General features: G+C 56.2%; 16 protein-coding genes across 16 annotated transcripts; 8 read left to right on the top strand and 8 right to left on the bottom strand.

Moving 5' to 3' along the window:
- Window positions 1-23: 23 nt before the first annotated feature.
- L969DRAFT_92435 (uncharacterized protein) lies at window positions 24-215 on the top strand (the record flags this gene model as incomplete). Its single annotated transcript, XM_014714346.1, has 1 exon — window positions 24-215. The coding sequence occupies one exon, from the start codon at window positions 24-26 to the stop codon at window positions 213-215; it is 192 nt and encodes a 63-aa protein (XP_014569832.1).
- Window positions 37-3,722, bottom strand: L969DRAFT_292814 (uncharacterized protein). Its single transcript, XM_014714347.1, has 7 exons — window positions 3,519-3,722; window positions 3,339-3,447; window positions 3,020-3,279; window positions 2,791-2,962; window positions 2,566-2,731; window positions 2,174-2,513; window positions 37-2,114 (listed from the first exon to the last, which is right to left on the bottom strand). The coding sequence occupies exons 1-7, from the start codon at window positions 3,621-3,623 to the stop codon at window positions 234-236; spliced, it is 3,033 nt and encodes a 1,010-aa protein (XP_014569833.1). The 5' UTR covers window positions 3,624-3,722; the 3' UTR covers window positions 37-233.
- Window positions 3,638-4,625, top strand: L969DRAFT_101429 (uncharacterized protein; the record flags this gene model as incomplete). The annotated part of the gene is made up of 5 exons (XM_014714348.1): window positions 3,638-3,786; window positions 3,837-3,958; window positions 4,016-4,270; window positions 4,325-4,453; window positions 4,503-4,625. Exons 1-5 carry the CDS (start codon window positions 3,759-3,761, stop codon window positions 4,623-4,625), a joined length of 657 nt encoding a protein of 218 aa, XP_014569834.1. The 5' UTR covers window positions 3,638-3,758.
- Window positions 4,626-4,661: 36 nt separating this feature from the next.
- On the bottom strand, window positions 4,662-5,449 carry L969DRAFT_292811 (uncharacterized protein). The gene is made up of 2 exons (XM_014714349.1): window positions 5,002-5,449; window positions 4,662-4,946 (listed from the first exon to the last, which is right to left on the bottom strand). The coding sequence occupies exons 1-2, from the start codon at window positions 5,210-5,212 to the stop codon at window positions 4,753-4,755; spliced, it is 405 nt and encodes a 134-aa protein (XP_014569835.1). The 5' UTR covers window positions 5,213-5,449; the 3' UTR covers window positions 4,662-4,752.
- Window positions 5,370-8,980, top strand: L969DRAFT_92439 (uncharacterized protein; the record flags this gene model as incomplete). Its single annotated transcript, XM_014714350.1, has 5 exons — window positions 5,370-5,449; window positions 5,518-5,745; window positions 5,797-8,180; window positions 8,236-8,465; window positions 8,525-8,980. The coding sequence occupies 5 exons, from the start codon at window positions 5,370-5,372 to the stop codon at window positions 8,978-8,980; spliced, it is 3,378 nt and encodes a 1,125-aa protein (XP_014569836.1).
- Window positions 8,981-8,984: 4 nt separating this feature from the next.
- On the bottom strand, window positions 8,985-10,153 carry L969DRAFT_58091 (uncharacterized protein). The gene is made up of 6 exons (XM_014714351.1): window positions 9,999-10,153; window positions 9,865-9,941; window positions 9,686-9,815; window positions 9,480-9,626; window positions 9,219-9,429; window positions 8,985-9,172 (listed from the first exon to the last, which is right to left on the bottom strand). Exons 1-6 carry the CDS (start codon window positions 10,085-10,087, stop codon window positions 9,059-9,061), a joined length of 768 nt encoding a protein of 255 aa, XP_014569837.1. The 5' UTR covers window positions 10,088-10,153; the 3' UTR covers window positions 8,985-9,058.
- Window positions 10,154-10,249: 96 nt separating this feature from the next.
- L969DRAFT_92441 (uncharacterized protein) lies at window positions 10,250-12,035 on the top strand (the record flags this gene model as incomplete). The annotated part of the gene is made up of 2 exons (XM_014714352.1): window positions 10,250-11,261; window positions 11,320-12,035. 2 exons carry the CDS (start codon window positions 10,250-10,252, stop codon window positions 12,033-12,035), a joined length of 1,728 nt encoding a protein of 575 aa, XP_014569838.1.
- A 233-nt stretch (window positions 12,036-12,268) lies between these two features.
- Window positions 12,269-13,007, bottom strand: L969DRAFT_92442 (uncharacterized protein; the record flags this gene model as incomplete). Its single annotated transcript, XM_014714353.1, has 5 exons — window positions 12,269-12,354; window positions 12,406-12,542; window positions 12,742-12,820; window positions 12,871-12,901; window positions 12,951-13,007. 5 exons carry the CDS (start codon window positions 13,005-13,007, stop codon window positions 12,269-12,271), a joined length of 390 nt encoding a protein of 129 aa, XP_014569839.1.
- Window positions 13,008-13,267: 260 nt separating this feature from the next.
- L969DRAFT_92443 (uncharacterized protein) lies at window positions 13,268-14,231 on the bottom strand (the record flags this gene model as incomplete). The annotated part of the gene is made up of 6 exons (XM_014714354.1): window positions 13,268-13,353; window positions 13,401-13,431; window positions 13,486-13,624; window positions 13,807-13,888; window positions 13,939-13,969; window positions 14,019-14,231. 6 exons carry the CDS (start codon window positions 14,229-14,231, stop codon window positions 13,268-13,270), a joined length of 582 nt encoding a protein of 193 aa, XP_014569840.1.
- Window positions 14,232-14,340: 109 nt separating this feature from the next.
- Window positions 14,341-15,925, bottom strand: L969DRAFT_92444 (uncharacterized protein; the record flags this gene model as incomplete). The annotated part of the gene is made up of 4 exons (XM_014714355.1): window positions 14,341-14,426; window positions 14,478-14,861; window positions 14,915-15,107; window positions 15,161-15,925. 4 exons carry the CDS (start codon window positions 15,923-15,925, stop codon window positions 14,341-14,343), a joined length of 1,428 nt encoding a protein of 475 aa, XP_014569841.1.
- A 134-nt stretch (window positions 15,926-16,059) lies between these two features.
- Window positions 16,060-16,821, top strand: L969DRAFT_45021 (uncharacterized protein; the record flags this gene model as incomplete). Its single annotated transcript, XM_014714356.1, has 1 exon — window positions 16,060-16,821. The coding sequence occupies one exon, from the start codon at window positions 16,060-16,062 to the stop codon at window positions 16,819-16,821; it is 762 nt and encodes a 253-aa protein (XP_014569842.1).
- A 71-nt stretch (window positions 16,822-16,892) lies between these two features.
- On the top strand, window positions 16,893-17,304 carry L969DRAFT_92447 (uncharacterized protein; the record flags this gene model as incomplete). Its single annotated transcript, XM_014714357.1, has 2 exons — window positions 16,893-17,032; window positions 17,067-17,304. The coding sequence occupies 2 exons, from the start codon at window positions 16,893-16,895 to the stop codon at window positions 17,302-17,304; spliced, it is 378 nt and encodes a 125-aa protein (XP_014569843.1).
- A 25-nt stretch (window positions 17,305-17,329) lies between these two features.
- L969DRAFT_92448 (uncharacterized protein) lies at window positions 17,330-18,075 on the bottom strand (the record flags this gene model as incomplete). Its single annotated transcript, XM_014714358.1, has 2 exons — window positions 17,330-17,832; window positions 17,886-18,075. 2 exons carry the CDS (start codon window positions 18,073-18,075, stop codon window positions 17,330-17,332), a joined length of 693 nt encoding a protein of 230 aa, XP_014569844.1.
- A 503-nt stretch (window positions 18,076-18,578) lies between these two features.
- L969DRAFT_92449 (uncharacterized protein) lies at window positions 18,579-20,444 on the bottom strand (the record flags this gene model as incomplete). The annotated part of the gene is made up of 3 exons (XM_014714359.1): window positions 18,579-18,759; window positions 18,808-19,005; window positions 19,054-20,444. The coding sequence occupies 3 exons, from the start codon at window positions 20,442-20,444 to the stop codon at window positions 18,579-18,581; spliced, it is 1,770 nt and encodes a 589-aa protein (XP_014569845.1).
- Window positions 20,227-21,034, top strand: L969DRAFT_292552 (uncharacterized protein). The gene is made up of 5 exons (XM_014714360.1): window positions 20,227-20,315; window positions 20,405-20,452; window positions 20,507-20,615; window positions 20,665-20,809; window positions 20,862-21,034. Exons 3-5 carry the CDS (start codon window positions 20,568-20,570, stop codon window positions 20,909-20,911), a joined length of 243 nt encoding a protein of 80 aa, XP_014569846.1. The 5' UTR covers window positions 20,227-20,315; window positions 20,405-20,452; window positions 20,507-20,567; the 3' UTR covers window positions 20,912-21,034.
- Window positions 21,035-21,248: 214 nt separating this feature from the next.
- L969DRAFT_92451 (uncharacterized protein) lies at window positions 21,249-23,094 on the top strand (the record flags this gene model as incomplete). Its single annotated transcript, XM_014714361.1, has 10 exons — window positions 21,249-21,325; window positions 21,405-21,486; window positions 21,541-21,697; window positions 21,749-21,860; window positions 21,923-21,971; window positions 22,061-22,244; window positions 22,546-22,637; window positions 22,692-22,848; window positions 22,897-23,008; window positions 23,058-23,094. The coding sequence occupies 10 exons, from the start codon at window positions 21,249-21,251 to the stop codon at window positions 23,092-23,094; spliced, it is 1,059 nt and encodes a 352-aa protein (XP_014569847.1).
- Window positions 23,095-23,283: the final 189 nt, after the last annotated feature.

The following is a 23,283-nucleotide window of genomic DNA, read 5'->3' on the forward strand; positions in this document are numbered from 1 at the left end:
ACACCAGGCTATCAATACGACCCATGCTGTGCTGGGCAGGCGCCAGCCGATGCTGTCTCCACACCGAGCACGCAACTGCCGAAGTGCATCAGTCACATCGGAGCATGGATGGCCCACTTTCAGACAGCCTCATCGACGCAGCCGTCAACGATGTCGAATCCTATTTCGTACATGCATGCTCATCGGAGGACGTGCATCCTGTGATGGCCGAGTGAAAAGCCAGCTAATTTGATTTACAGTAGCGCTGGCACAGCCAGCGCAAGTGGTCGAAGCGGTCGGGTCTCCTCCAGCTGAACGCCGTAGATCAGGCAGTCTTGAGCCTTTTGTGGTCGTCTGGTGGCCTCATTGACCTTGGCTAGAAGCAGCCAAGCTTCTGGTACGTCCCATCCGTTCGTCTGAGTGAGGATATTGAGTAAACCCTCGGCAAGCTCGAAGGAGCCAGCGTCGATGAACAGCGTGCTCATGTGGATCACAGCTGGGATATGGTCCAGCGAGAACGAGAGCGCTTTCGAAAGTGCTGTGGTGGCGAGATTCTCGTTGGCGGTCGCGAGGTGGTAGAGCGCTAATTGCACCCAGACATCGGGGTCATCAGGATCAGTCGTTTCAGCCTCTTGGATAGCGCCTCTTGACTCGTCTGGCTTCTGCCATCGTCTAAAGGTAGCAGCTGACATCAGCCAGAGTTTGACCAGCACAGAAGTCAGCTCGGGAGACCGCTCAGAAGCCGACGAGACAGGTGAGGCAATCGAGTCAGCTGTCGAAGGCTGTCCATTACTCGCTTGTGGAGTAGGCTCTCTGATCTGTCGACTCGAGTACTCTGACTTGATCGATGCACTTCGCTTGGGCACTCTTGACGACACTGGGGGTGGCAGCTGACCCTGTTGAGAGGCATGCAACTCGTTCGACTCGTCTGCGTGTCCGTTGGATCTGTCCAGACTGCCGCGTCTTGCTGGCGCAACAGAATGCTCTGGTGATGCGACCGATTGACTCAGTTCCGCAAAGTGGCGGAAAATGGCCTGCTGGTCTTGCAGTGCAACCTCGGGTCCTTTCAGTGCTTCTAGGATGACATTGCGTGTCATCCGCAGCTGTAGAGCGATGACTGCCGCCTCTGTCGGTGTGACCTCATAGTCGAGCTCGTCCAGCTGCTGTCGGTGGACTTGAGCATTCGGTGACATGCCGTTTGTCAATGGTGCAGCAAGGTGGCCGTCACTATTTCCGCCATTGACAGGATGGTGTAAGCCATCAGCAGGCTCCTCTGGCGTTCGAAAACCATCACTATTCGCATTAGAGTGTGCAGGGCCTAAAGCCTGTGTTGACTCGTCTAAGGCGGTATCTGCCAGGTGAAGGGCGCTTGCCAAGTCTTTCTGGGCGGTCGCGATGAGAATGAGTACATGCCAAGCGACCAGCTGAGTCGGGTCCAGTTTGAGCGCAGCCCGAGCATGTCGATCTGCATCGCTGACGTGGCGCAATTCGAGATGCAGATACGCCAAATGATAGTGCGTATCGAATGACTGCTCCCCCAATCCGACTGATTTTTCGAGATGATCAAGAGCTTCGGCTTGCAGCTTGGGCCGCGTATCTGGATCGCGGTCGTGGCGAGCCTTTGCTGCTGTTGCGATACCAATCATTCGCTGCAGGCGTGCTTCGATACGCTGTCGATCGGTCAGCGCGTCCGAATCTGCGAGTGTTTTGAGTGCAATTCTGCTATGCGCCAGCGCCGCATCGGGATCTTCGAGATATTTGCAAAGCAGTCGCATGCCGAGCAAGACGGTGTCAATGAATTGCTCATCGGTATCGAAATCTGTTTCGCCATGACCGGCAGGCGCTTTTGGTTCGGCCTGTCCGTCTTCGGCTTGGGAGGCCTCGCTGCCCTCTTGGTCGTCATCCTCAGCGTCACCGTTGCGCTGTGAGCCGCCGCGGTTGCCTTGCTGCTGACTTTCAACGAGCTCTTGTGCTACTTCGGCCATGTTGGTCTCCTTGGCCTTCTCGAAGAGCTGCACATATAGATCAAGAGCCTTGCGAGCATCTGGATACTCCCTTGTCGCGATATGCAGCGGAATCAGATAGCGTAGCAATCGCTGAGATTGGAATGTGTGAGTCGTGCAGCGGTACATCAGCTGGCGGGGCACAGCACATGTCAGCTCACTCTGGTTCGTGGGCTGTGCAAGAATCCTACCTCAATGAGCTCGGGCGCATCAGTAGGGTCTGAGCCCGCAGCGCGCCACAGCTCGGCGACGCGGTCGGTCAAGTCCACGACAGGCTTGTTGAGCGCGCCCGCCTTGGGGAATGAGGTCGACGTCCGCAAGACATCCTCGTACCCTTTGACGACGCGAGCGGCTTCTGTGCGCCACGAGTGCGCGTCTTCTGTACTCGTCTCTGACGTGGGCGCAGTGTTGATAAGTGCGCGAAGGTAAGATCTGTAGATGACGGAGCGCTTCGAAGTACAGTAGCTGGCAGGCCAGGTCGGTACGGCAGCAATGTATGCACGATGATAGTCTATGATGGTATCGGAACCGCTGAACAGTCCAAGTCAGTTGAGGCTGTGGCCAGGGGAACCACGCGACTCACGAGATGAGATTGGACAGAAGAGCGGCCCGATAGAGAGCCTGCTCGCCGTAGACTTGGAGCTCGTCAGATTCGGGTGAGGTGGAGTGTAGATGACGATAGAGCTGTACAGCATGTCTGTATGTTGCGAGCGCGTCTTGCGGCTCGTCCTGTTGCTCCTGCGAGAGAGCTGCGAGCAGCCAGGCAGTATAAGCAAAGACCTCGCTCCTGAAGGCGGAGCTCGCTGACCGAGAACGAAGATGGCCATGAATTTGAGGTCAATGTCGTGACCTTGTGCGCCCGAGAAGAGGCTGTTGGTCTCGCCTTGCGCGAGTTCGTCTGCAAGTGGCTGCAGGGCTTGTACGGCCTTGTCAAAATCATGGACGGCATAGTAGCCTAGGGCGGAGATGTAGGCTGCGTTCTGTGTAGGCTTTAGCGCATCAGAGCATGCTTGTCAAGATGGACAAAGACAACGTGCCTGCGAGTCTCCGGAGGCGCGCGACTCGAGCAGATGCATGGCCCACTGCCAGCCATCCATCTCTGATTCGGGTATAGGTGGGGGTATTGAGATACTAGCTGTCGTCTTGCCCCTGCTGGCATCATCCTGCTCGTCGGCGGGGAATGATGCGAGACCAAAGTCTCGCTCGTGGGCATGATCATAGTGGAAGCCTTTGCGCTGGGCGCCGAGCCGGAGAAGGCGATAGATCGTCTGTTCGGACAGTGCCGTCTCATCCCGAGCTGCAAGTTCGTCGTGATCAGCCGCGGCTTGGGGGAGACAAGAGCAAGAGATGGCTCACCGTTTGGATTGTGCTTGTTGTACTTTCTGACGAGCTCGGACCAGCTCAGACCTTGCGAGACACCCGAGGGTAGACCGAGCGATGCTGTTCTGCCCGTCGAAGTATGCTCCTGCGGCACACAAGACAAGTTCAGCGAGTCAGAAAATGGTCCCGTTGGTCTTGCGAGCAGAAGGAGCTCACGCCTGCAGCCAAGGGAACTTGGGCCTGCCAGAAGCCAGAGCGTCGAGCATAGTCTAGCGCTTTGGCATAGGCTTGCCCTTTGGCAGTGCTCGACTTGCCGACCATGCTTGGCAAGGGGGAGGTCGTCGTCGTCCGCTATTTGTCGCTCGTCGATTTTGTGGAGATCGTCGCTTCTTCTCTGGCAATTGCCGAACTTGAAACAAATCTCGTGACGACATCACCAGCCGGAACGCCAGCGAGATGGACACGCCCGTCGAGCCACCTACTGGTCAGGGAGGCATGTCGTGAGGACTGATTGAGGCTCATGCTGCTAGGCAGTACTCAAGCTGCTGCTGATAGGCAGCTCATCCGTCGGCAAATCCTCACTGCTCACGCGATTCACCGACGAAGTGTTTGCTTCGGATGGCGAATCTGCGGCCACGGTCGGAGTGGATATGAAGGTCCGTCGTGTGAACTCTGTCTTGCCCGGCGCTCGAGCTGACCACGGTCCAGGACAGGTCAAGCTAGTCAAACGAACGCCGCCGGGACAGTCGACTGCAAAGACGTACAAGCTCGCCCTCTGGGACACAGCAGGCCAGGAGAGGTTTAGGACGCTCACTTCGTCTTACTACCGAGGAGCACACGGTGTCATTGTCGTCTACGATGTCGCCAATAGAGAGACCTTTGTCAATCTTGACACCTGGTTTCAGGAGCTAGAGACTTTCTGCCACAACGATATTGTGCGCATCGTCGTCGGCAACAAGACCGACAAGGTGAACCTTTTCTCGTTGGTGCACGAGCATCAGATCTGATGGAGAATGCGCCAGGAATTTGCGAGAATGGTGACAGCAGAGGAAGGTCAAGCTTGGTCGGACTCGCGCGGGTGCCTCTTCATGGAATGCTCTGCCAAGCAAGGCAAGAATGTAGAGTCGCTCTTCGACACCGTCATCGACAAGGTATGGCTCTCGCTTCTGTCTTTCGAGACCTGCTGACGTGCAGCTACAGATCATCGAGAATCCGAGGCTGTACGCAGCGCCGAGAGCGAACAGGTTACCAGGCGGTTTCAATGGCGATCTTGTCAACCTACAAAGTGCGAACGACGTCAACGCAGGGTGGTGCCGGTGCTGAGATAGTCGAGCGTGTTGAGCACTGGGAGCAAGTTGATGTTGTTGAGCGAGCCTATGCATCTTTATACCACTTCTGTCGGTATTCAAATCGAAGGCTCATATGGATAGACAGAGACTGGCTTCTCTTGTCAGGACAGATGCGCCCAGGCATCTCCAGTCATGCTCGGCATCACAAAGGCGTCCCAGTACGTCGTCGCGCTCGAAGAAGTCGACGCTGCTGGCGTTGTTGCTGTGCTGTCCTGAGCTTGCACCGCTGCCTCAGCTGTGTCATTGTCTGATCCATGCCCTGACGTCTCTACTGAAGCTTCCTTCGGCCCTCGTGCTACGACTCGTTTAGATCAGCGCGGTCATTGGAGATTCTGCCTAGCGGTGCTCACTAGCTTGTATCCCATTAGCACCCGTTGCAGCATGCTGGGTCGATCGCTTGCTATGCTCCTGTCTGTTGTGCGAATCGATCTTGCGCTTCTTCGTAGACTTGTCGCTCTTTGTCTTGGGCGCAGGCACTTTTGCAGGCTTGGTGGCCGCACCGCCAAACGAAGCGGGCAAGCCCATTGCGGCAAAATCAATGACCTGATCGTCGCTGGCCATGATCCGAGTTCGCAAACGCTGAAGGGAATTGTCAAGGCGGATAGGCCTGGCGAAGGAGCGACCGACTGTCCGCTGCCGGCGTCGCGCTGGTTGCAGCAGCTAAGCCCAGCCCAGCCAGCCATAGAGCGACTCGAAAGTCAAGCCCTGGGCGCCCAGCATGGCGCAGTCCAGCCATGAAGGGCTCATGGAGAGCCTGAGGGAGCAGTTCAGGCAGAGACACTACAAAGAGACCATCATGTCAGCTCTCGTGATCATTTTGCCCGCAGGTGCACTCGCTCATCTCTCTGCTCTTTCATCTCTCCCAGACCCTCGATCGAACGTAGACGGCTGCTCTTGATAGAGTGCTACTATCTCATCGCCGATCTCAAGACACCCCAGCTGCTCGGTGCAGGCTCGATTCCGAGCAAGGCGTCAGGCACAAATGAGGCCGACAAGGCGACAACAACTCGGCCGGCGCCCAGGACTGCCAGCTCCGTCGAGCTTGTCCAAGCTCAATGTCAAGCCTTCGTCGAGCGTCATCTGGCCAACAAGAGGTACGTATGCAAGCGCACAGTCTCGTCCCGCGTGATCTCACGCCGAGACAGTGACATCAACGAGATCCTCAATTTGCTTGTTCTTCCCCCGCTCGACCCATCCCCGCCGACAAGTCCAGTGGTGCCGCGGTCTACGAATACCGCCCCTCGCGCGCCCTCGGCGAGCTCCAGCGCGCCCCAGGCTGCAGGCAGTACAACGAGCGCGACTCAGACCGCGTCTACTGCTGCCACACGCACCGCGCCTGCGCCTACTCCCGGCGCTGCATCGAGCTCGCGATCTGCAACGTCACAACCCCCGCCTGCCACCGTCTCGCCAGCAGCGCTGACCATATCGGATCAGCCGCCGCCCACAGCAAGGCCAATCGCCTCGAGCAGCGCCTCTGTACATTTCACCCCTCTTTTCCCGCCTTTGCCAGATGAGCTTATAGATAAGCGGCTACATATCGGCAATCTTGCCGTCTTTGCTGCGAACGCGCCTGGTAGCAGCAAGCAGAAGGGCAAAGAGGCCGCGCGAGTCAAAGAACAGCTGCGCCATACAGCACAGCCGGGCGCGTCAGCAGCTTCGCCTGCCCAGGTCATAGGCATAGCCCCTCCCATAGCTTCTACTTCTGCTGCTGCGACCGCCGTATCGCCAGGTACGACCCATCGTCGAGCTTCCGCCGGTCCAGAAGCGCTAGCAGCTCTTACAATCACGCCACTCAGTGGTGGCATGGAGCTCTTCAAATTTGGTTTAGCGCGGGCGACGCATGCTGGCGTGAGGGGCCTCGCTACTGGCTTCCAGATGGGACAGTCGATGGCCACTTTTGGCGGCGGAGGGGCAGGGGTTGGTGACAAAGCTCCAGTGCCGCCCTCAGGCGACAAGACCATCGGCAGTCATCTCGACCGACGCTATCGACCCGCCAAAGTCGTTCTGACGGCAGATTGGAACGTCGCCCTTTTCGAGCTGCGGGCTTTGCGAGCTCAAGAGAGGATCGAACAGCTTAAAGCTGATGGTCTATGGAGCCTACGACAGCCAAAGAAGCAGCGAGGACCTGCCGTGCCGAAGGCGCACTGGGATTATTTGCTCGAAGAGATGCGCTGGCTTCAGACTGACTTCAAGGAGGAGCGTCGTTGGAAAGCCGCGACGTCCTACATGCTCGCCCAAGCTGTTGTTGCTTGGCATCAAGCAGGCGAGACATACGACCCGGCAGGAGCTCGAGCAACGCTATGCGTCAAAGTCCGCGATCCAAGCGTGCGAGCGGGATCTGCCGACGAAGTCACGAGCATGCTGCTTGACGTGCCTGCTGATGCATCCCTCCTCGAGGCCGGCAGCAATCAGACAGCTTCCGAAGATCGCGATGCCGATGCCGATGGTGACGCAGAAGACGCGGACGGCGAGGATGAGATGGAGGTCGACAAGCCCATGACAAGCGATGGTGCAGAGCCACGCGCTGCGGCCGCTGCTGTGCCTGAGGTACCCGCGGAAGCACCACCAGCACCTACAGACACCGGTCCAAGTTTTGGTCAGATCGTGATGATAAGACAACCTCTCTTCGAGATACCCGAGACGTCCACGCTCGTCGATGTCGCCTCCTTCAACGGCGTGGACGAGCTCGACCTGAGCTCTAAAGACAGCCAATCAGCTATCAGCGCATTGTTACCTGACCTGCCACTATACACCATTCCACAAACGCCTTCAGACCTCGGCGTAACCCGGATAGATCGACGTTTCGACGAATCTTCGCCGCATTATTCTCGCATTTCCCATATTGGCAGGCGCGTCGATTCCAAGCCGATTCTGCTAAGTACTTTACAGCCCGGGACCAATCTGCAGAAGCCTGGCAAATGGTCGAGCAATCTTGCGTGGGATCTGCTTTGCGGGCCAGGTGCAGGTATAGAGCCAGAAATGCTGGAGATGACACACATCGAGCCTGCCAGCTTACCATCTGGTCCTTTTGCGGGCCGCAAGCCGAAAGAGATTGTGCATGCTGTCCCTGTCAATGCACCTCTACCGCCAGCCAACCACGAGCACCGTACAGGCGCATTCGAGTGGACAGACGAAGATGACTCGATCTTATTGGGACTGTCGAAGCAGTACGTTAACAACTGGCAACTCATCGCAGATCTGTTTCATGGCACCAGCAAGAAGAGCAATAGCGACAAGCGAGAGGCATGGGACGTATATAATCGTTGGAACAAGCGATTCGGTCCGGCTTCTGCGCCGTCGATGCTCAATACGGAAGTAGTCGGCACACCTGGAGCTGCACCACAGTCAGCAGATGCTGCCAGTACGTCTGCGTCCCAGGCCGGCGCCATCACGTCGAACGGTACTGCAAAGGTCATAAAGAAGATGCCTACCAAATTTGAAGGCTCTCGTAAGAAGTTGCGGCACCTGAGCATCTACGATGCAATGCGTAAGACCTCGAAGCGGCGAGAAGCTATTGCGGCTCGGCCAGGTACGTTCGACACGCGATAGCTGCGCACTCTGCTCACGTCGCTGGCTTGATACAGGCGCACATATGCCTCGCAAAGTCAGTCTCACCGCGCACGAGACGCACGCCCTTGCCCAGCGCGCCGTAATGACACCATTGCAAGTCACGCAAGTCAAGATCGAGCGCGACAAGAACGAGCAGCACCGCCGACAGTTGATACAAGAAGCCGCGCATCGCCAGCAAATTGCCGCTCAACAGGCCGTAGCTCAACAGCAAGCCGCTGCTGCAGCGGCAGCAGCCGGTCAGCCGGTCAGTGATACATGTTGGCTAGTCCCTTGCTCGGTGCTGACTTCAATGTGCTTATGCAGCCCGGTCAACGAACGCCAGGTGCAGTGCCAGGTGTTGTTCCTCAAAATCGGCCGCCAGGGCCGATGAGTGCGCTCCAGCAGCAGCAGATCAGGCAGTCACTTGCCGTCGCTGCAGCATCTGGTCAGCAGCCGCGACCAGGCAGCGCGGGATCCCAGCAGAGCCCACCTCTGATGATGTCACCAGCACAGAGCGCCGTGTCGCTTCCGAACGGCGGTGGAAGCAGTAGCCGACCGAACTCGCCCTCTCCTCTGATTCAGCAAGGCTTATCGGCAGCAGCGCTTGCCAACCTCACGCCCACGCAACAGGCGGCGCTTGCAACGTCGATGCAGCAGCAAGCCGCGCAACAAGCTGCACTCGCCGCTCAGAGCCCAGCCGCGCAGTACAACGCCGATTCTGCCAGGCAGATCCGCTCACGTATGATTCAGCAGGCTGCGCAGCAACAGCAGCAGCGATAGTGCTGTCTAGCCACATGATTGCAAGCCAGTCTACACTCGGCAGCTGAATGCGTCGTATGCAATTGGCACATACAACGCTCATTCGACTTGTGCACCGTAGCCTCTCAGGCGCTCGGCAAAGGCCCATTCGGTATCTGAGGACATTGGCTTTGAAATCTCGACACCCTCTTTGGTGATGACTGCGAATTGATACTGCCTTGGACGTCAGTAATGGTCAGCGAGGAGACGAGAGACTGACCTTGTTGAGACTGCGCGCGTCTCGATAGAAGAGGACCTTCATGCACTTTCGCAAGAGTGCCTCTGCGTCGTCCTTGGTGAGCTTCTGGCCAGCCGCATGCTTGTCTTCGTAAGCTTTCCTCAGGAGCGGCTGAGCAATGTAGGCGCCATAGCCAGTCGCTAGTGTCGGTGAGCTGTACGTCGTTCCGAGCAGGTCTACGTAACCCAGGAATCTGTATTCAGGGATCAGTAGAGCATCTGTGATGGGCACAAGAAGGCTCACGGCTGATCGTTTTCGATGCCAGCGACAAGGAGGGAGTTCCAGAGAGGATCAAACTTTGATCGACGGCCGTACATGACCCTGCTGAGCCACTCGTAGATCTGGGCAGTCGTCAAGGTCGAACCATCATCTTGCAGCCGCTCCTCTCGCCTGCGCATGGTGATGAGATCAGTCGCGTGCTCAACACTTCAAGCCTTGCATGGACTGACATGAGTCCATCGAGCATATGCTGTAGCTGTTGGAAGTCCGACATGTCGCCGCCCGCTGCTATGCAAGTGTGCGGGCCGACAGGATGAAGTCGCTGCACATCGTCGAATCGAGCGAGTGAGCCATATGACGCTGCAAGGCTCGCGTCAGCGCCGGGTGGCAGTCTACGATGGGCGCGTACCCAATGTATCGGCCGCCAGGATGACACCGCCATCGAACTTGACACCCAGGACGGATGTACCTGTCACGATGGGCTGTCTGTGGGCCGGCGAATGAGATCAGCATGTAGATCAGTATGGCCTCTTCAAGACCGACTGAGTACGTTGTATCGCGTCTGTGTGAGCATGAGACGGTCCAGCCTCTGCCCAGGTCTGTCCGGGCAGTGAAGATGGCGCTGCGAACATCTTGTAGGGAGTCAAAGGCACAGTCGTTGATTGGCGAGCCGGGTCAGCAAAGCAAGCCGCGTCACTCCGAAATTGTTCGTGAACCGATTCGACTCGACACCGCACCGCACCGCACCCGTCGCCGCAGACTGCTTCCGCTTTGAGTCGATCGAACAGCGGCAGATGTCATCTGTTGATCCGACGCCAGCAGAGGCGCCCGGCAGAGACTACGCCCCGATTGAACACGTCGACGATGAGTCCCTGGAACCCCGCCGAGCATCGTCACGCCGAGGCTGGATCTTTCCCGTGCTCGTCTTTGGAGCCATCATACTGCTAGGGATCTTGCCTGGCGAGTCTGATGGCACACCTGTGCGCGATCAGCCCGGTCGTGGACACGACGGCCAGCGCAGTCATGGTGGCGTGCTCGATAAGATAGGTCACTGGATCGGCGACACCGTCGGCTGGCGGTCTAACAACGGCACAGCTGGCAGCGGCAGGCTCACATGGGGATCGTTCGCCTCGGGCTGGTCAGAATCGACAGTCTATGTCGTCTCCACGGACGCTTACTACCGATCGCGGCCGGCCTCCTTTGGAGCGCACATCTCTGATGAACAAGGCCTCAGAGGTTACCTTTTGCCCATCTCCTCGCTTGCCGCACGTCAAGCAGGCATGGACGAAGCAGATGAACTCAGTCAGGAACGCGATTACGCCTGTGAGGATGCCCAGCCCAATCGAGATGGCAGAGGGAATAACGATGACTTTGACGACGCCATCAACACCGTGCATCATCGAAGAGACAATGGCACTGACACCGACGAGACCGTTCAGTTCATAGCACTCATTCTGCGCGGTAAATGCTCCTTTGCGGACAAGGTCAGACGCGCCCAAAGCTTAGGCGCCGTGGGCGCTCTCATCGGCGACAGTGCACCTCACAATAGTCCTCTGCTCGGTAGCGGAAGCTCGCTCGTCGGCATGTGGGGTCCAGACGCTCACGATATCATCATCCCATCAGCCTTTGTCTCCGCAGAGTCTTACAGCGACCTTAGGCGACTCTACCAGGAGTACCTCGATCACCCGAATTCTGAGCTTGGCGTAGCCTTTGCCGATCAGTCGACGCTTGTCCAGGCCAGCGATGCGACGTCTCACACCGCTAACGCCACAGCAGATCGCGGACTTGCCATCGTCATGTCGCAAGGTCAGTCTGGATGACCGTCAGGAGTATGTGTGATCTGATTGCTATTGACCTTGCGCAGATCAAGCTTTCGACTGGCCCTTGATGGATCTGTGCCTCCTCTTACTCTTCTTGCCGTCAGTTCTCACCCTTCTCACCCTCGGTCTGCATCGCGTCAGGGTCGCCCGGCGCAGAAGACAGGACCGAGCGCCCAAGCACGCCGTCGAATCACTACCTTGCATCTTGTGGTCCGAGCATCTCGACGATGACCTTGAAAAGGCGGAGCGCGAAGGCCTGTCTACTGCCGAAGTCCTCAAGAGTCACGCGACGCCGACGAGCTGGCTTGCAAGGATAGGCCTTCGTGCGAGAACAGTGCTCCACGACGCAAAGACTTACGTACTGCTTCGACCGACCACGGCAGCACATGAAGACGACGCCTCGCTGCAAGATGCGTCGCCAGAGGCAAGCGGATCTTCAGCGCCTCTCCAGGCCGTCTCTGCAGCCTCACTCACGCCCGCAGCTCGTAAGCGTATCTTTGGCCAGCGCGAGTGCAGCATCTGCTTGTGCGACTTCGAAGTCGGCGAAGCAGTGCGAGTATTGCCTTGTGGTCACCTGTTCCATCAAGTCGAAGTCGATCCCTGGCTCTTGCAGACCAAGCGAGTTTGCCCTGTCTGCCGCACATCCATCACAGACGTACCCCGTCCGACTGCAGCAGCCAATGCCGTGCTTGTGCCTGTTGAAGAGTCTGCAGACTCTTCGAGGCAGACCAACAATGAGCGCACGCCTCTGCTCGATTAGTTCCGCCACTCATTCACGCCTTTTTGCTTAGTCATCTGATGTTGCTATAGCTGTATGCATCTTGTAGAGCCTCACAAGCTTTGTTTGGGCACCATCGGCACTGCCTTGGGCGCTTACCAATCACGCTACAGACGCAACTCCAAGAGAGCAGGACAATACAGCGACATCCACCACAGGTGCATCCGTCCGGTACAATGGCAGACCTAACAGGCTGCGCGAGCAAGGCGCCAAGCCTAAGGCTTGCAGTTGGGATAGCACGGAAGCTGGAAGCAACCCAGTGCGGCGACCCAGCCGCAATACTTGTACTCGCGCAGACATTCTGGGCAACATCCGAGTCAGCGCGATCAGAACGACAGAAGTTTGCACGCACGATCGTGATCATTGTCGTTACAGTACTGAATTCGCTTTACGAGATTCTCGCCATTGTCAAGGGGCGCAGCAACCGAGTGTTGGGCGGCGGAGAGGACCATAGCAGTAGGGAGAATGATGGAGAATTGCATCTTGAAGCTTGGACTCGTTTATTCGCTGTTTGTCTGTCGAAAGCTTGCTATGAGTTTGTCAGCATGTCAGCTGAGCTGTGCACTCGACTCGACTCGGCGTTGCGCTCGTTTCAGCCTTCTTGCGTCAGAGCATGGATTCTCCTGCAGTACAGATCTTCGTCAACACGGTGGCGATCGATGCATTTAGCGCTCGACATCATTATCACTTGCAGTTGCCAAAGCAAGGAAGCTCGATGCAACCAAGTGCAGCGTTCCATCCGCAGAACGCCGGGTACTGGAGGCACTCTAACGAACGATCGAGTGAGCGCGACGACTTGTATGAGATCAGTGCATACCATCGCGATTGTAGTTGTGGCAGAAGCTAGCCTGCACAGAGACATTAGCAATTTTCTGACGTTGTCAAGAGCATACTCGCCGAAGTCTGAGCGACGAACAGGGCAGTGAGAGCAGCGAGGACAATTGAGAATTGCATCTTTTAGCTCCGGTCTTGTCTTGCTTCTTGTCTTGTGATCTACTTGTCGGTCTAAAGTACGCTGAGAAAAGGCGGTTGAAGAGGATTCAGAGGACGACGGATATTGCTACACTTAATTGGTAACCATTGTGAACGGTCGTCACAACGAGCGGCAAACCTGCAGTTGCCTCGAGACTGCTCTCTGATGGTCTCCTGGAGTGTTAGCATGCGAACAGATCTGTTGCCATGACAGCTATCGATGCATTGGGTGCTCGACATCTCTAAGGCTTGCAGTTGGGCGAGCACGGGAGCAAGAGGCAACCGATCGCGGCATTCCAGCCACAGGATTGCGGCCATTGGAGACAGTCTGTCCGCTTCGATCAGCGAATTCACAGAGCGAGGGGTGCTGCCAACCCTCGTGATTGTAGTCGGCGCAGTAGAAAGCCTGTTATGCCTTTATTAGACAAAGTTTGCTGGACTGGCAAACACGAGGACGTGCCGAAGTCTGGGCCACGAACAAAGCTACGAAGGCGACAAGGATGCTGCTGGATTGCATTTTGCAGGTTGTATCTTCTCTGGCCGATGTATGCCTATGTTTGCGACGGATGGAGCGCTCTGAGGAGCAACCTGTGGCTAACCTGCGCAGTCAGGAGAGCAAGCGAGGATGTTAGGCATGGACTTGAGGCTGTACCACAGCGACGCGCCGCTACAAGTCTCAGCATCGCCTGAATGTTGCCCGCAGCGCAGCGTCAGGCGGCGCTCAGCCCTGACGAGTAGCATCGCAAGGCTCTTGATGCAATGGCTTGCTCGACATCGCTACGGCTTGCAGTTGGGCGAGCAGAGTTGGACGATACAACCAAGTGCGGCGTTCCAGCCACAATATTCTGGCCATTGGAGGCATTCTGTGCATCGACTGGGTCAGCAAGATACCAAGGGTGCGGCCGATACCTGCCTTCGTGGTTGTAGTCATGGCACACGGTCGCCTGCCTTGTCACATGAGCAAACCACTGAGATCATGAAAAAGGCGCTTGCCAGAGTCTGCACGGCAAAGAGAGCCACAAGTGCGGCTGGAATCATTGTCGATCGCATCTTGAGTGCTGTTGATGCTTGACCCGATATGGCGTGATCCGACTTTGAGTTGTTCAACAGTAGCTGTAGTCTGAGTGGAACTGCCGAGAAAAAGGATTGCCACCATGGCCACGTAATGTACGTATAACCGGGATCCGCATTCCGAGAAATCAACATCAACGATGGGAATATCAGCGATGCGACCGCCTCGGCATCGCACTCATTCGGTTGATCAGCTGGCTCCTGTCCGCGTGCTGCTTACGAGCGACTGCTGTACGGCCGGTAACTATCGTTGCATTGGGTCTTTGACATCGCTACGAGCTGCAATTGGGGGCGCATGGAAGCTGAAAGCAGCCCAAGGCTGCGTTCCATCTGACTTCATGTCAGCTGTAGCGACTTCGACGATGGACCAACCAAACATACCCGCAGAGCTTCGGCGCGAATCCGCATTCATCTTTTGGAAGTTGGCCACATGTGACAGCATTGACCATCTGTAGCGAGTCATGAGCTGTAGCGCCATCGCCGCGACGCCAGGGCTTGCCAGAGCTTGGGAGATGAGGGCAGCAAGGGCCACGACCAGCGTGACAAGCGGCTTGCTTTGTCGTCCGAGCATTCTTGAAGAGCTACAATACTGCTCAGAGGCTTTGACGTGGCTGAAATGAACGATGAAAGCGATGCAAACACAATTCTGCAAGCGAGGCCGTCGATATGACTTCAGATTGGTTGTCGCAGCACGTGAAGCCCGGACAACCAAGGTTTCGGCTGAGCCGTCGCAGATTTCCAATGGCAGCAGACCAGCTGCTGAGGCTACAGCTTGGCAGCGCGCCTGAGTGCTGCTAGTGTGGCATTGCCTGCTCGACTGGCTCGTCGGCCGAGCTTCTGACTGATCCAAGCGCCTGTTTCTGCTACTGATTGCAAATTGACGCCAGTCTGGTAGCCCATGCCTTCCAACAGAAAGAGCACATCCTCTGTCGCAACATTGCCAGTTGCGCCCGGCGCATATGGACATCCACCGAGGCCTGCCACAGAGCTATCGATCGTTCTCACGCCATGCTGCATGTCCTACTTAGCGTCGCCAACGAACGGAAAGCGCTGTCGATGCTTACGTCAAGAGAGGTAACAATATTGGCAATGGCCGTTCCATAGGTGTCGTGACAGTGCACAGCGAGCTTCTCGACCGGCACATCTTTCAGGACGGCTTCGAACATGGCGTCGAATGAGAGCGGCGTCCCGACGCCTATTGTATCTGACAATACGACTTGGTAGCAACCCATGGCGTCAATCTGTTTAGCGAGTGCTCGGGTCGCTTCTGGGGCAATGACACCCTCGAAGGGGCACCCCACAGCAGTCGAGAGGTAACCTCGTACTCTCAAACCGAGCTCGAGACCTCTTTGAGTAACTTGAGCGGCGTCATCGATTGCTTGAGGGGTCGTGCGATTGATGTTGGCCCTATTGAAGCCATTCGAGACGGCAAGGAAGATGCAGATCTCATCGGTGGATGACTGACTGTTCGTCTGCACAAAGTTTTCGAGCGCTTTGAGGTTGGGCGTGAGGACAGGGTAGCGTAGTTGAGGCTGACGAGGGAGCTGCTCAAGCACGAGATGGCTATCTTTCATCTGAGGAACCCATTTGGGCGATACAAAGGCGCCGCCTTCGATCGTCTTCAAACCTGAGTGGACCAATCGGCTGATGAGCTCGACTCGCGTGTCTATGGACACCGGTTGCTGCTCGTTCTGGAGGCCGTCGCGAGCGCCGACCTCGACGATGTTGACCCGCTTTTGAGGCGATGTGACGGTGGCCAATAGCCGCGTCGGTGGTAGAGAGATGGTCGTGCGTCGTTGAAGCACTGATCTGGCTAGGTTGAGCGCCATATGAGTCGTGGCATTGGCCCTTCGACTGAGATGAGCAGCTAGCTAGCTGATCGCGTCGCCACCTGCCGGCCTGCCTACCTGGCAGCAGTCGACCCGTCCTCCGTCGCAGCGTTCACGAGCTTCTGCTCGTGACCATGCGTGCAAAGAAGCGCAGCAAGCGCACAGACGACAAAGTCAAAGTCACGCCAACATCTCAACTCATCGCTCGCTACCACGCTCTCGAAAAGCGCCTAGCTCGTGAGACTGACGCCATCGTGCGTGCTCAGCTCAAGGCAGAGCAAGAAGAGCTTGGCGGCTTGGCGACGTATCAAGACAGTTCGCTGCAGGGTAGCGACAAAACCAAGGGCGGCCAGACGGCCAAATGGTCCGTCAAGCAGCTCATCGAGCTTCAAGGCAAGATCTCAATGAGAGTGCTCGACGTCGGCGCCATAGAAGGCACCGCCTACGCTAAACAGTCTACCTGGCTGGACGTGACTTATCTCGACCTGAATCCTCGCGCTGACCATGTCATCAAGGGAGATTTCCTTACCTTTCCGCCAGAGACGGACAAGCAAGAAGATAAGTTCGACATGATCTGTCTCTCGCTTGTCATCAACTTCGTCGGCGACATCAAAGCGAGAGCCGATATGGTCAGACGTGCTCATAGGCTCTTGAGAGACAATGGCTTGCTCTTTATCGTCCTGCCTCTACCGTGCCTAGAGAACTCGCGATACCTTAACTCTCCACGCTTCGAGGCAATCTTGGCAACCCTTGGCTTTGCAAGGATACGACAGCATGATAGCGCCAAGCTGACGCATTGGCTATTTCGCCGGACTCAGGCAGGCAACACTACAGCCTGGCCGAGGCGAGAGGTCAGGGCTGGCGCTAAGCGCAACAATTTCGTCCTCATAGTCTGACTGTCTGAGGCTCCCTCTCTCAAAAGTACAAGTTACCGCAGCTTGACCAATGACGCTACGGTCTCAGCCTCATGTCGGTCAGAACGAGATCAAGTCCGGAACGCTCTATTGTTTGCCCCTGCTGTCGGCCTAGCCGATGCATGCGACGTTCATATGCTTGGCGGCAATCAATGATGATTGAGCTCACCGCCAGTTGCCACTGTGGGTGGCGGTACCAGCACTGTTCTGCTCTGATCTCCCGCGAGCGAGCAAAAAAAAACCCTGACGGCCCTTGGATCTCATTCAGGCCAAAGACCGCGTCAAGTCAAGCACGTCAGAATATCTTTCGAGCAAGCGAGAGGGGATCATGGATCTGTGCATGAACCCATCAAGTATGACTACCGTCTAGACGTAGCGGCAGCGCGCTCGAGGCAGTGTGTCTTGTATGCCGGCGCTTCGAGTGGCTCGTCAAGTCGTACTCAAGATCTCGTTAGCAAGTGTTGACGAGCTCGATGCAGTTGCTACGAGTCTAGCATCCATGCGTCAAGTCTACATCATGTACAGCACAGTCGCTTGTGACACGAAGGCGGGCGCGATCGGCGCTGGTACAGTGCTTTGCGCAGAGGCATGCGGTACATTCCGTACCAGCCTGCTCGCCGCAATTTACGCAGTTGACATTGCCGCGATGCTCTAGCTGGAATCTGTTGAGCCATTCAGGCATACGAAGCTGAGCTTGTTCGAAGAAATCATTCGATTCTTCGTAGTACTGGATTGCAATGGCTGCCAGGGTGTATTGGTGGCATTTGATGCCCTTGCCCGAGCTTCGCTCGCCAGGACGAGCAAGGGCGCGAATGTGAGCAGGCTTCAGCCTGAGTCCGAAATTGACCAAGCTAAGGCCATGGCCTTGGGTTTCCATGGTCGCAATATGACGCCAGCGTTCTCTCACCGTGATGAGTGTCAGGCCGGCCTGCGAAAGGTACTCGGGGTGGCTTTCGAGCCAGCGATTGAGAGCGTCAAATCTGGCCTGGAACGCTGTCTCGAGCTTGGATCAGCCAGACGAAGCACAGAAGCAAGGGGCGACATACCTTGGACAGCTGCAGCAATCTCTTCAAGTCTGACGGGACGGCCGCACTCGCGATTGGCGTACGATACAGCCATCGTCTGGAATTGAGCCGTGAAGAAGGGCGGCAAGATTGCCAGGGGATGTGTGAGACAGAGCGGGAGGGAGTAATGAATTTTGAAGAGTTCCTCCGTCCGTGCCTCTCTGCCTTGCATGCTGGTGTATTTGCGGTATGAACCCTTCTTGTGCTTCCTTTGATGAATTGAGCGAGCGCAATTTCCAGAGCGGCCGAATTGTAGATGACGTTGTGCCGCATTCCGACATGTACAAAAATTCCCGAAGCCATCGATGACCGATCATGACTTCGAGGTTCTCTCGCGATCGAAACGGGATCAGGCTGCTCCTGCGTGCGCTACGAGTCGATACTCGATGCGATACGGGCGTCTTGAATTGTTTCTACTGCTAGTCTAGTGTATGATACTCCGCCGCAAATTCCGCGAGATTGACCCTTGAGCACCTCCTTTAGACGCGATTGAAGAACTTGCCACCGCATTGTTCTGTTAGCAGATCAGTGACCAGGTCGATAGCTGCTAGACGAGGGTGATGCATAGCCAGATTGCATGACGATTTTCAGCCTCGAGTCCCGTCTGCCCTTTGTGCTGCGGAACCGACGCAAAGGCTCCTAGGAGCTTACTGCTCGACAGCTTAGACCTTGAGGCTACAGTAGCTGGCGTTGCTGCGACAGCCAACTTGCTGTGGGCTCCGCGCTGACAGATTGCACATGACGAAGTGCCATGCGATGCCAGGTTTCGATCATCTGCCGTTTCTCGATCTTTGCTTGCTTGAGCTGCTCTTCGAGCTGGACAGTCTTCATCTTCAGCGTAACTGCGTCATCATTGCTGCTCGCCATGGTCAGCAGTAGAGCAGCGTGAAAACATGCTATGTACCTTTGCAGATCAAGCAGACGATCCTTTAGACGCGAAGACGATTCCGACACTTCCAGCTTATCGAGCAACAGGTCGTTCAACTGGTCCGTCAGAGTCCCTATCCTCGCACGCAGCTCACTATCGGTAGCCTCGTCAGACCTGTCGGCTTCGGCGACTTTGCTAGTGAGTCGATACCGAAGCGCTTCGTTGGCTTCCGCTCTACCCCCTTCTCGTCAGCTAGTCACCATCGAAGAGTTCCATGCGCACCCATCGCCATGAGTTGATGTACCACTGCTAATGATTTCGAGCACTTTCTCAGCTGCCAGTCGAGCTTGTCGTTGTTGCAAGCATTCTCGCCGAAGTTGATCTAGCTGGTCATTCTTCAGGCTGAAGTCAACGGCAACATCTGATGAACCAGAAAAGCTCCGAGCGGGTCGGAGAGAATGTGAAGCAAGGGCGAGCTCTGCGCCTAGTGCGTTGTTGCCTTGCCAGGTCGGATGGGACGGACTGGGTGGCTGCGTGTCGAGCGAAAGCAATCGCGCCGTTGCTTGCTGCGCTTCGGTCTCTGCTTGTGTCTTGCGCACGGTCATGGCCTCCAGCTCTCCCCTGAGCGCCGAGACCTCGTTCGCTAGCGTCTCGTTACGAGCTGTCTCTATGCGGAGCTGTATTGTCATACTGTCGAGCGCCTCACGGGTTCGCTGGCCGGTCGCACGAGAGGCATCGTTTCTATCTTGCTCTTCCCGAAGAGTTTGTGCAGCGCCTTCATTCGCCTTCGCCTTGGCAGCAAGTTCGTTGGCTTTCGACAAGTGTGCTCGCAGTGTCGCGAGCGCTGCCTCTTGCTTTACGAGCTGAGTCCGAGCAGCGCGATTCTCGTCCAGCTCGTCTTGAAGCTTATCTGCTCGAGCAGCCTTGTCTGCCAATTCAGAGACACGCTTGTTGAGATCTGCGGTTGTCTGACTTTCAGCAGCAAGCTTGATCGCCAATGCGGCAATCTCTGCTTCTGCAGCCAATATTTTGCTTCTCGCTCTTTCGTCCTCGTTCGACCGCGTTCGCGCAATCGTTTCTGCCGTCTCTCTGACTTCGGCGAGCTCCTTGCTGAGGTTGTCGTGTTCGAGAAGTAAAGCATCATGGTCCTCGCGTAGACTGTCCATCGCGCGAGACTGCTGAGTGCCCAAAAGGACGGGCAAAGCAGAAGGCGATGGGCTGTTGGGCGCGCCTGGCTTCAGCGATAGATGGGCCATGATCGCCTCTATGGCGCTTTTGAGCGCATTCTGACTGTCTTCATCGAGCGATTGTATAATCTCTACGTGCTGCTGTGCGGACCTCGACTGGACAGAGCAGGCCAGAGCCAACGAAGCCAATTGGCTGAGCGCTGTCGCGTTCCCTTTCGCTGCCGCTTCTACGTCTGGCTCGAATTCGTTCAAGATCCATGAAAGCTCGTTGCTGAGAAAGGCAACGAGGCAGTCAAACACCGCCTTAAGCTTGGCATAGGACTCTCGTGAGGGTTCGTTCCCGTAGGCTCTGAATTGGTATGGCTGCAAGTCGAGGCGCAGAAGGAGCGCATTGAGTGCATGACCATCTGCCAGATCGCTGAGCTCATCAATGTCGCTCCGTGTAGCTTGTCTCAGCCAAGCCAGCAGTGCGCTATCGGTGTCCATGTATCTATGTATGTATGGCTTCCTTGGGCAGCTCCGGCTATCGAACGTTGAACAGCAAGCAGCAGCGCGTCGCAAAAGAGCCTCAAAAGAGGAAGCCGCACTCGAGCGCAGGCTTGCGACGGCATGGCGAGCACTCTCTTTGGACCTTTCGCCAGGACATACCGCAGCCTGGTGAGTGCACAGGACGCAGAGTGCGATGACGCTGAAGAGGGCGCTGCAGCAACGCAATGCGCACGAGAATCCTGCGATTTTCTACAGCATCATCATCGGCGCCGTTGGGCCCATCGCAGTCCTGACGGTGCCGCCCATCAGGCGTACCTACTTTGGCTATCAGACGCCGGACCGAGTACCGACGAGCTACCCATGTGAGCCCCTCAGCGCGGATGGGAGGGATCAGTCGCTCATGCCGCGCAACAGTACCACGGAGACCGAGAGACGAGAGCCTTTCCGGCTATGATGACGAGTAGATGTCAGCTTTGGATGCATCTACCCGTCGTATCGAGGCATCTGCCGAGTCTCAGCAGAGCATGGATCACAGAGGGCGCGATGTAGCGCGTGCGCTCGTCTCGGCCAAATAGCGCTTCTCTCAACTCTGTCAGGTGTGCTGATTGAGCGCACACATCAAGTCTACAGACAGGATGACAACCCAGCACACCGTCGTGATCTTTCATAGCAGACCAAATGACCCAGCCTTGACGACATAAATCGCCCTTATGATTCCGTCGCGCGACTCCTCCACTTCGTTCTGTGCTCCCTACTCTTCTCGACTCCTCTGGCCAACCAAAGCATCGCTCTCGATCTCACATGGCGCCCAATACCATCGCCATTCTGCTCTGCCTGGTCTCGACCCTCTCCGCAATACCTCTGCCGACCTCAAAGACGTACAGCTACGCAAGAAAGCAGCTCCAGAGATCGCTCAGACCCTCGCTGATACACCTTGCCTCATTCAGTGCGTGGTAGTGCCATCCCTTATGCTGCGCCTAGAGCCATCGTCTGGGACATGTCGGGTACCATCACGGTCTCGCCCACTCAGATTACTGCTGCAAGTGCAATGGTCTCGGGAGGCGACCGCATCACGGCTGACTTCAGAGTGCAGACCAAAGTTCCTGGACCGCCCTTCAACGTGAAGAGGGTTGCTGCAAAGACTCAGACGGACGAAATCTGGCACGATGTCATGTTTGAGGCGTACATCGCGTATGGCTGCTATACATTTTTTGCGCAGCGAACGGTGCGATTCCACGCAAGTCCCACATGTCAGTCTCTCCCTTTTTCAGGCATGATCAGTCAGCTAAGCGAAAGCACAGATCGCTTCGAAGAACTCAGCTTCGAGGCTTTTACCTTGCCTGACTTCTCTAGACCCGGCTGTCGAAATGTGTCGCCAGGCAAACGCACGGTGACGCCAGCAGAGAACTCTCTGTAAGCGCTTCGATCACACATGCTAAGCCTCGTTGAAGCGACAAACAGGCTTATATTCCCAGTATCGAACATAGCTATCGCATAGCCGACTCTTTCGCTATCAATGCATCGGTATGAGGCGCTGCTGCTCTTTCGACGATTGTGCAGCGGCCAGATCAGGCCGATGCACGCATGAAAACTCGTTCACATACACCTCGAAGGGTGCCGGCAGTAGCAAATACGTTTCGCCGTTCAAATTGAACAACGGCTTGTCGCGTGCTCTGTCCGAGCATCTCGGATTTCTCTCGTCGGGTGCTCATTCTACTCAGCCCTCCAATGCCAGCCGAGAGTGGCAATGCGTCAATTCAGCGAACTTGACCACATCCGAGTCTGCGGGGGATGAGGGTACTTTGCCGGCTGCGACGTTACGCGTATCAAGGGTTCCTTATCTCCTATAACGATGACGACAAGGGCAATCCTATCGCATCGCTTTTCCTCCTCGACGTTGGCGTTTCTTCCTTTCCAGTTCCACAGCAAGCTCAGCAACACGATGAGACCCTCAGGACCCCTTCAAACCCTTGCTATCGTGTCCTGCATGATCTCACTACACTTCGCAATACCCTTGCCGCCCTCAATGACTTACACCTATCAGAGAACGCCAGCTGTTTTTTTCAAGTATGACCCTGACTAAATCGTAGCGTATCAGTGGTCGGAGGATGCCTCGCTCCTACTACGGCTGTGCCCATCGTTTGGGAGATGACGGGCACCGTGACGGTCTCGCCCAAGGGTGTCCACCCGGCGAGTGCTGGACTTCTACGAGCGATCACCAAGGTGACTGATACCATTTCATAGACCAAGAACGAGCCACCGCCATTCAACGTCAACCGAGTCGACGGCTATAACGGACCAGATGGTATCTGGCATGATGTCAAATTTGAGGCATACGTTGCGTACAGCTGCTACACGTTCTACGCGCAACGAACAATGCGATTCCACGCAAGTCCTACATGTTGGTCTTGCGTCTTTACGCCAATGGCTCAGCTGAGCGTGAACACAGATAAGTTTGAACAGCTTAGCTTCGAGGCGTACACGGTACCCGATTCCTCGAGACCTGGATGTCAGCACGTATCGCCTGGCAGGCGCAACTTGCCGACGGCGCGCAATACGTGGTAAGCATCGTGAACATTAATGGAGACGGCTCGCTCAGATGACTGGCAGGGAAATTCTTCCCATCTCGAACATAGCCATCGCATAGCCAACGCCGTCGCTTTTAATGCATCGGCGCGCTGCGCAAGTTATGCCATCGTCGTCATCGTCAAGTGGAACACTTTGATAACCACATTGTCCGGTAGATGCACTACTGTGCAGCCAAGGCGGCATCCCTCTGTAAGCGATCACACAGCAAGCCAAAAACTTTAGCTCGTTCGGAAGTACGAGGGCAGCC

This window comes from Mixia osmundae (assembly GCF_000708205.1).
Source record: "Mixia osmundae IAM 14324 unplaced genomic scaffold scaffold_2, whole genome shotgun sequence".
Taxonomy (NCBI): Eukaryota; Fungi; Basidiomycota; class Mixiomycetes; order Mixiales; family Mixiaceae; genus Mixia; species Mixia osmundae.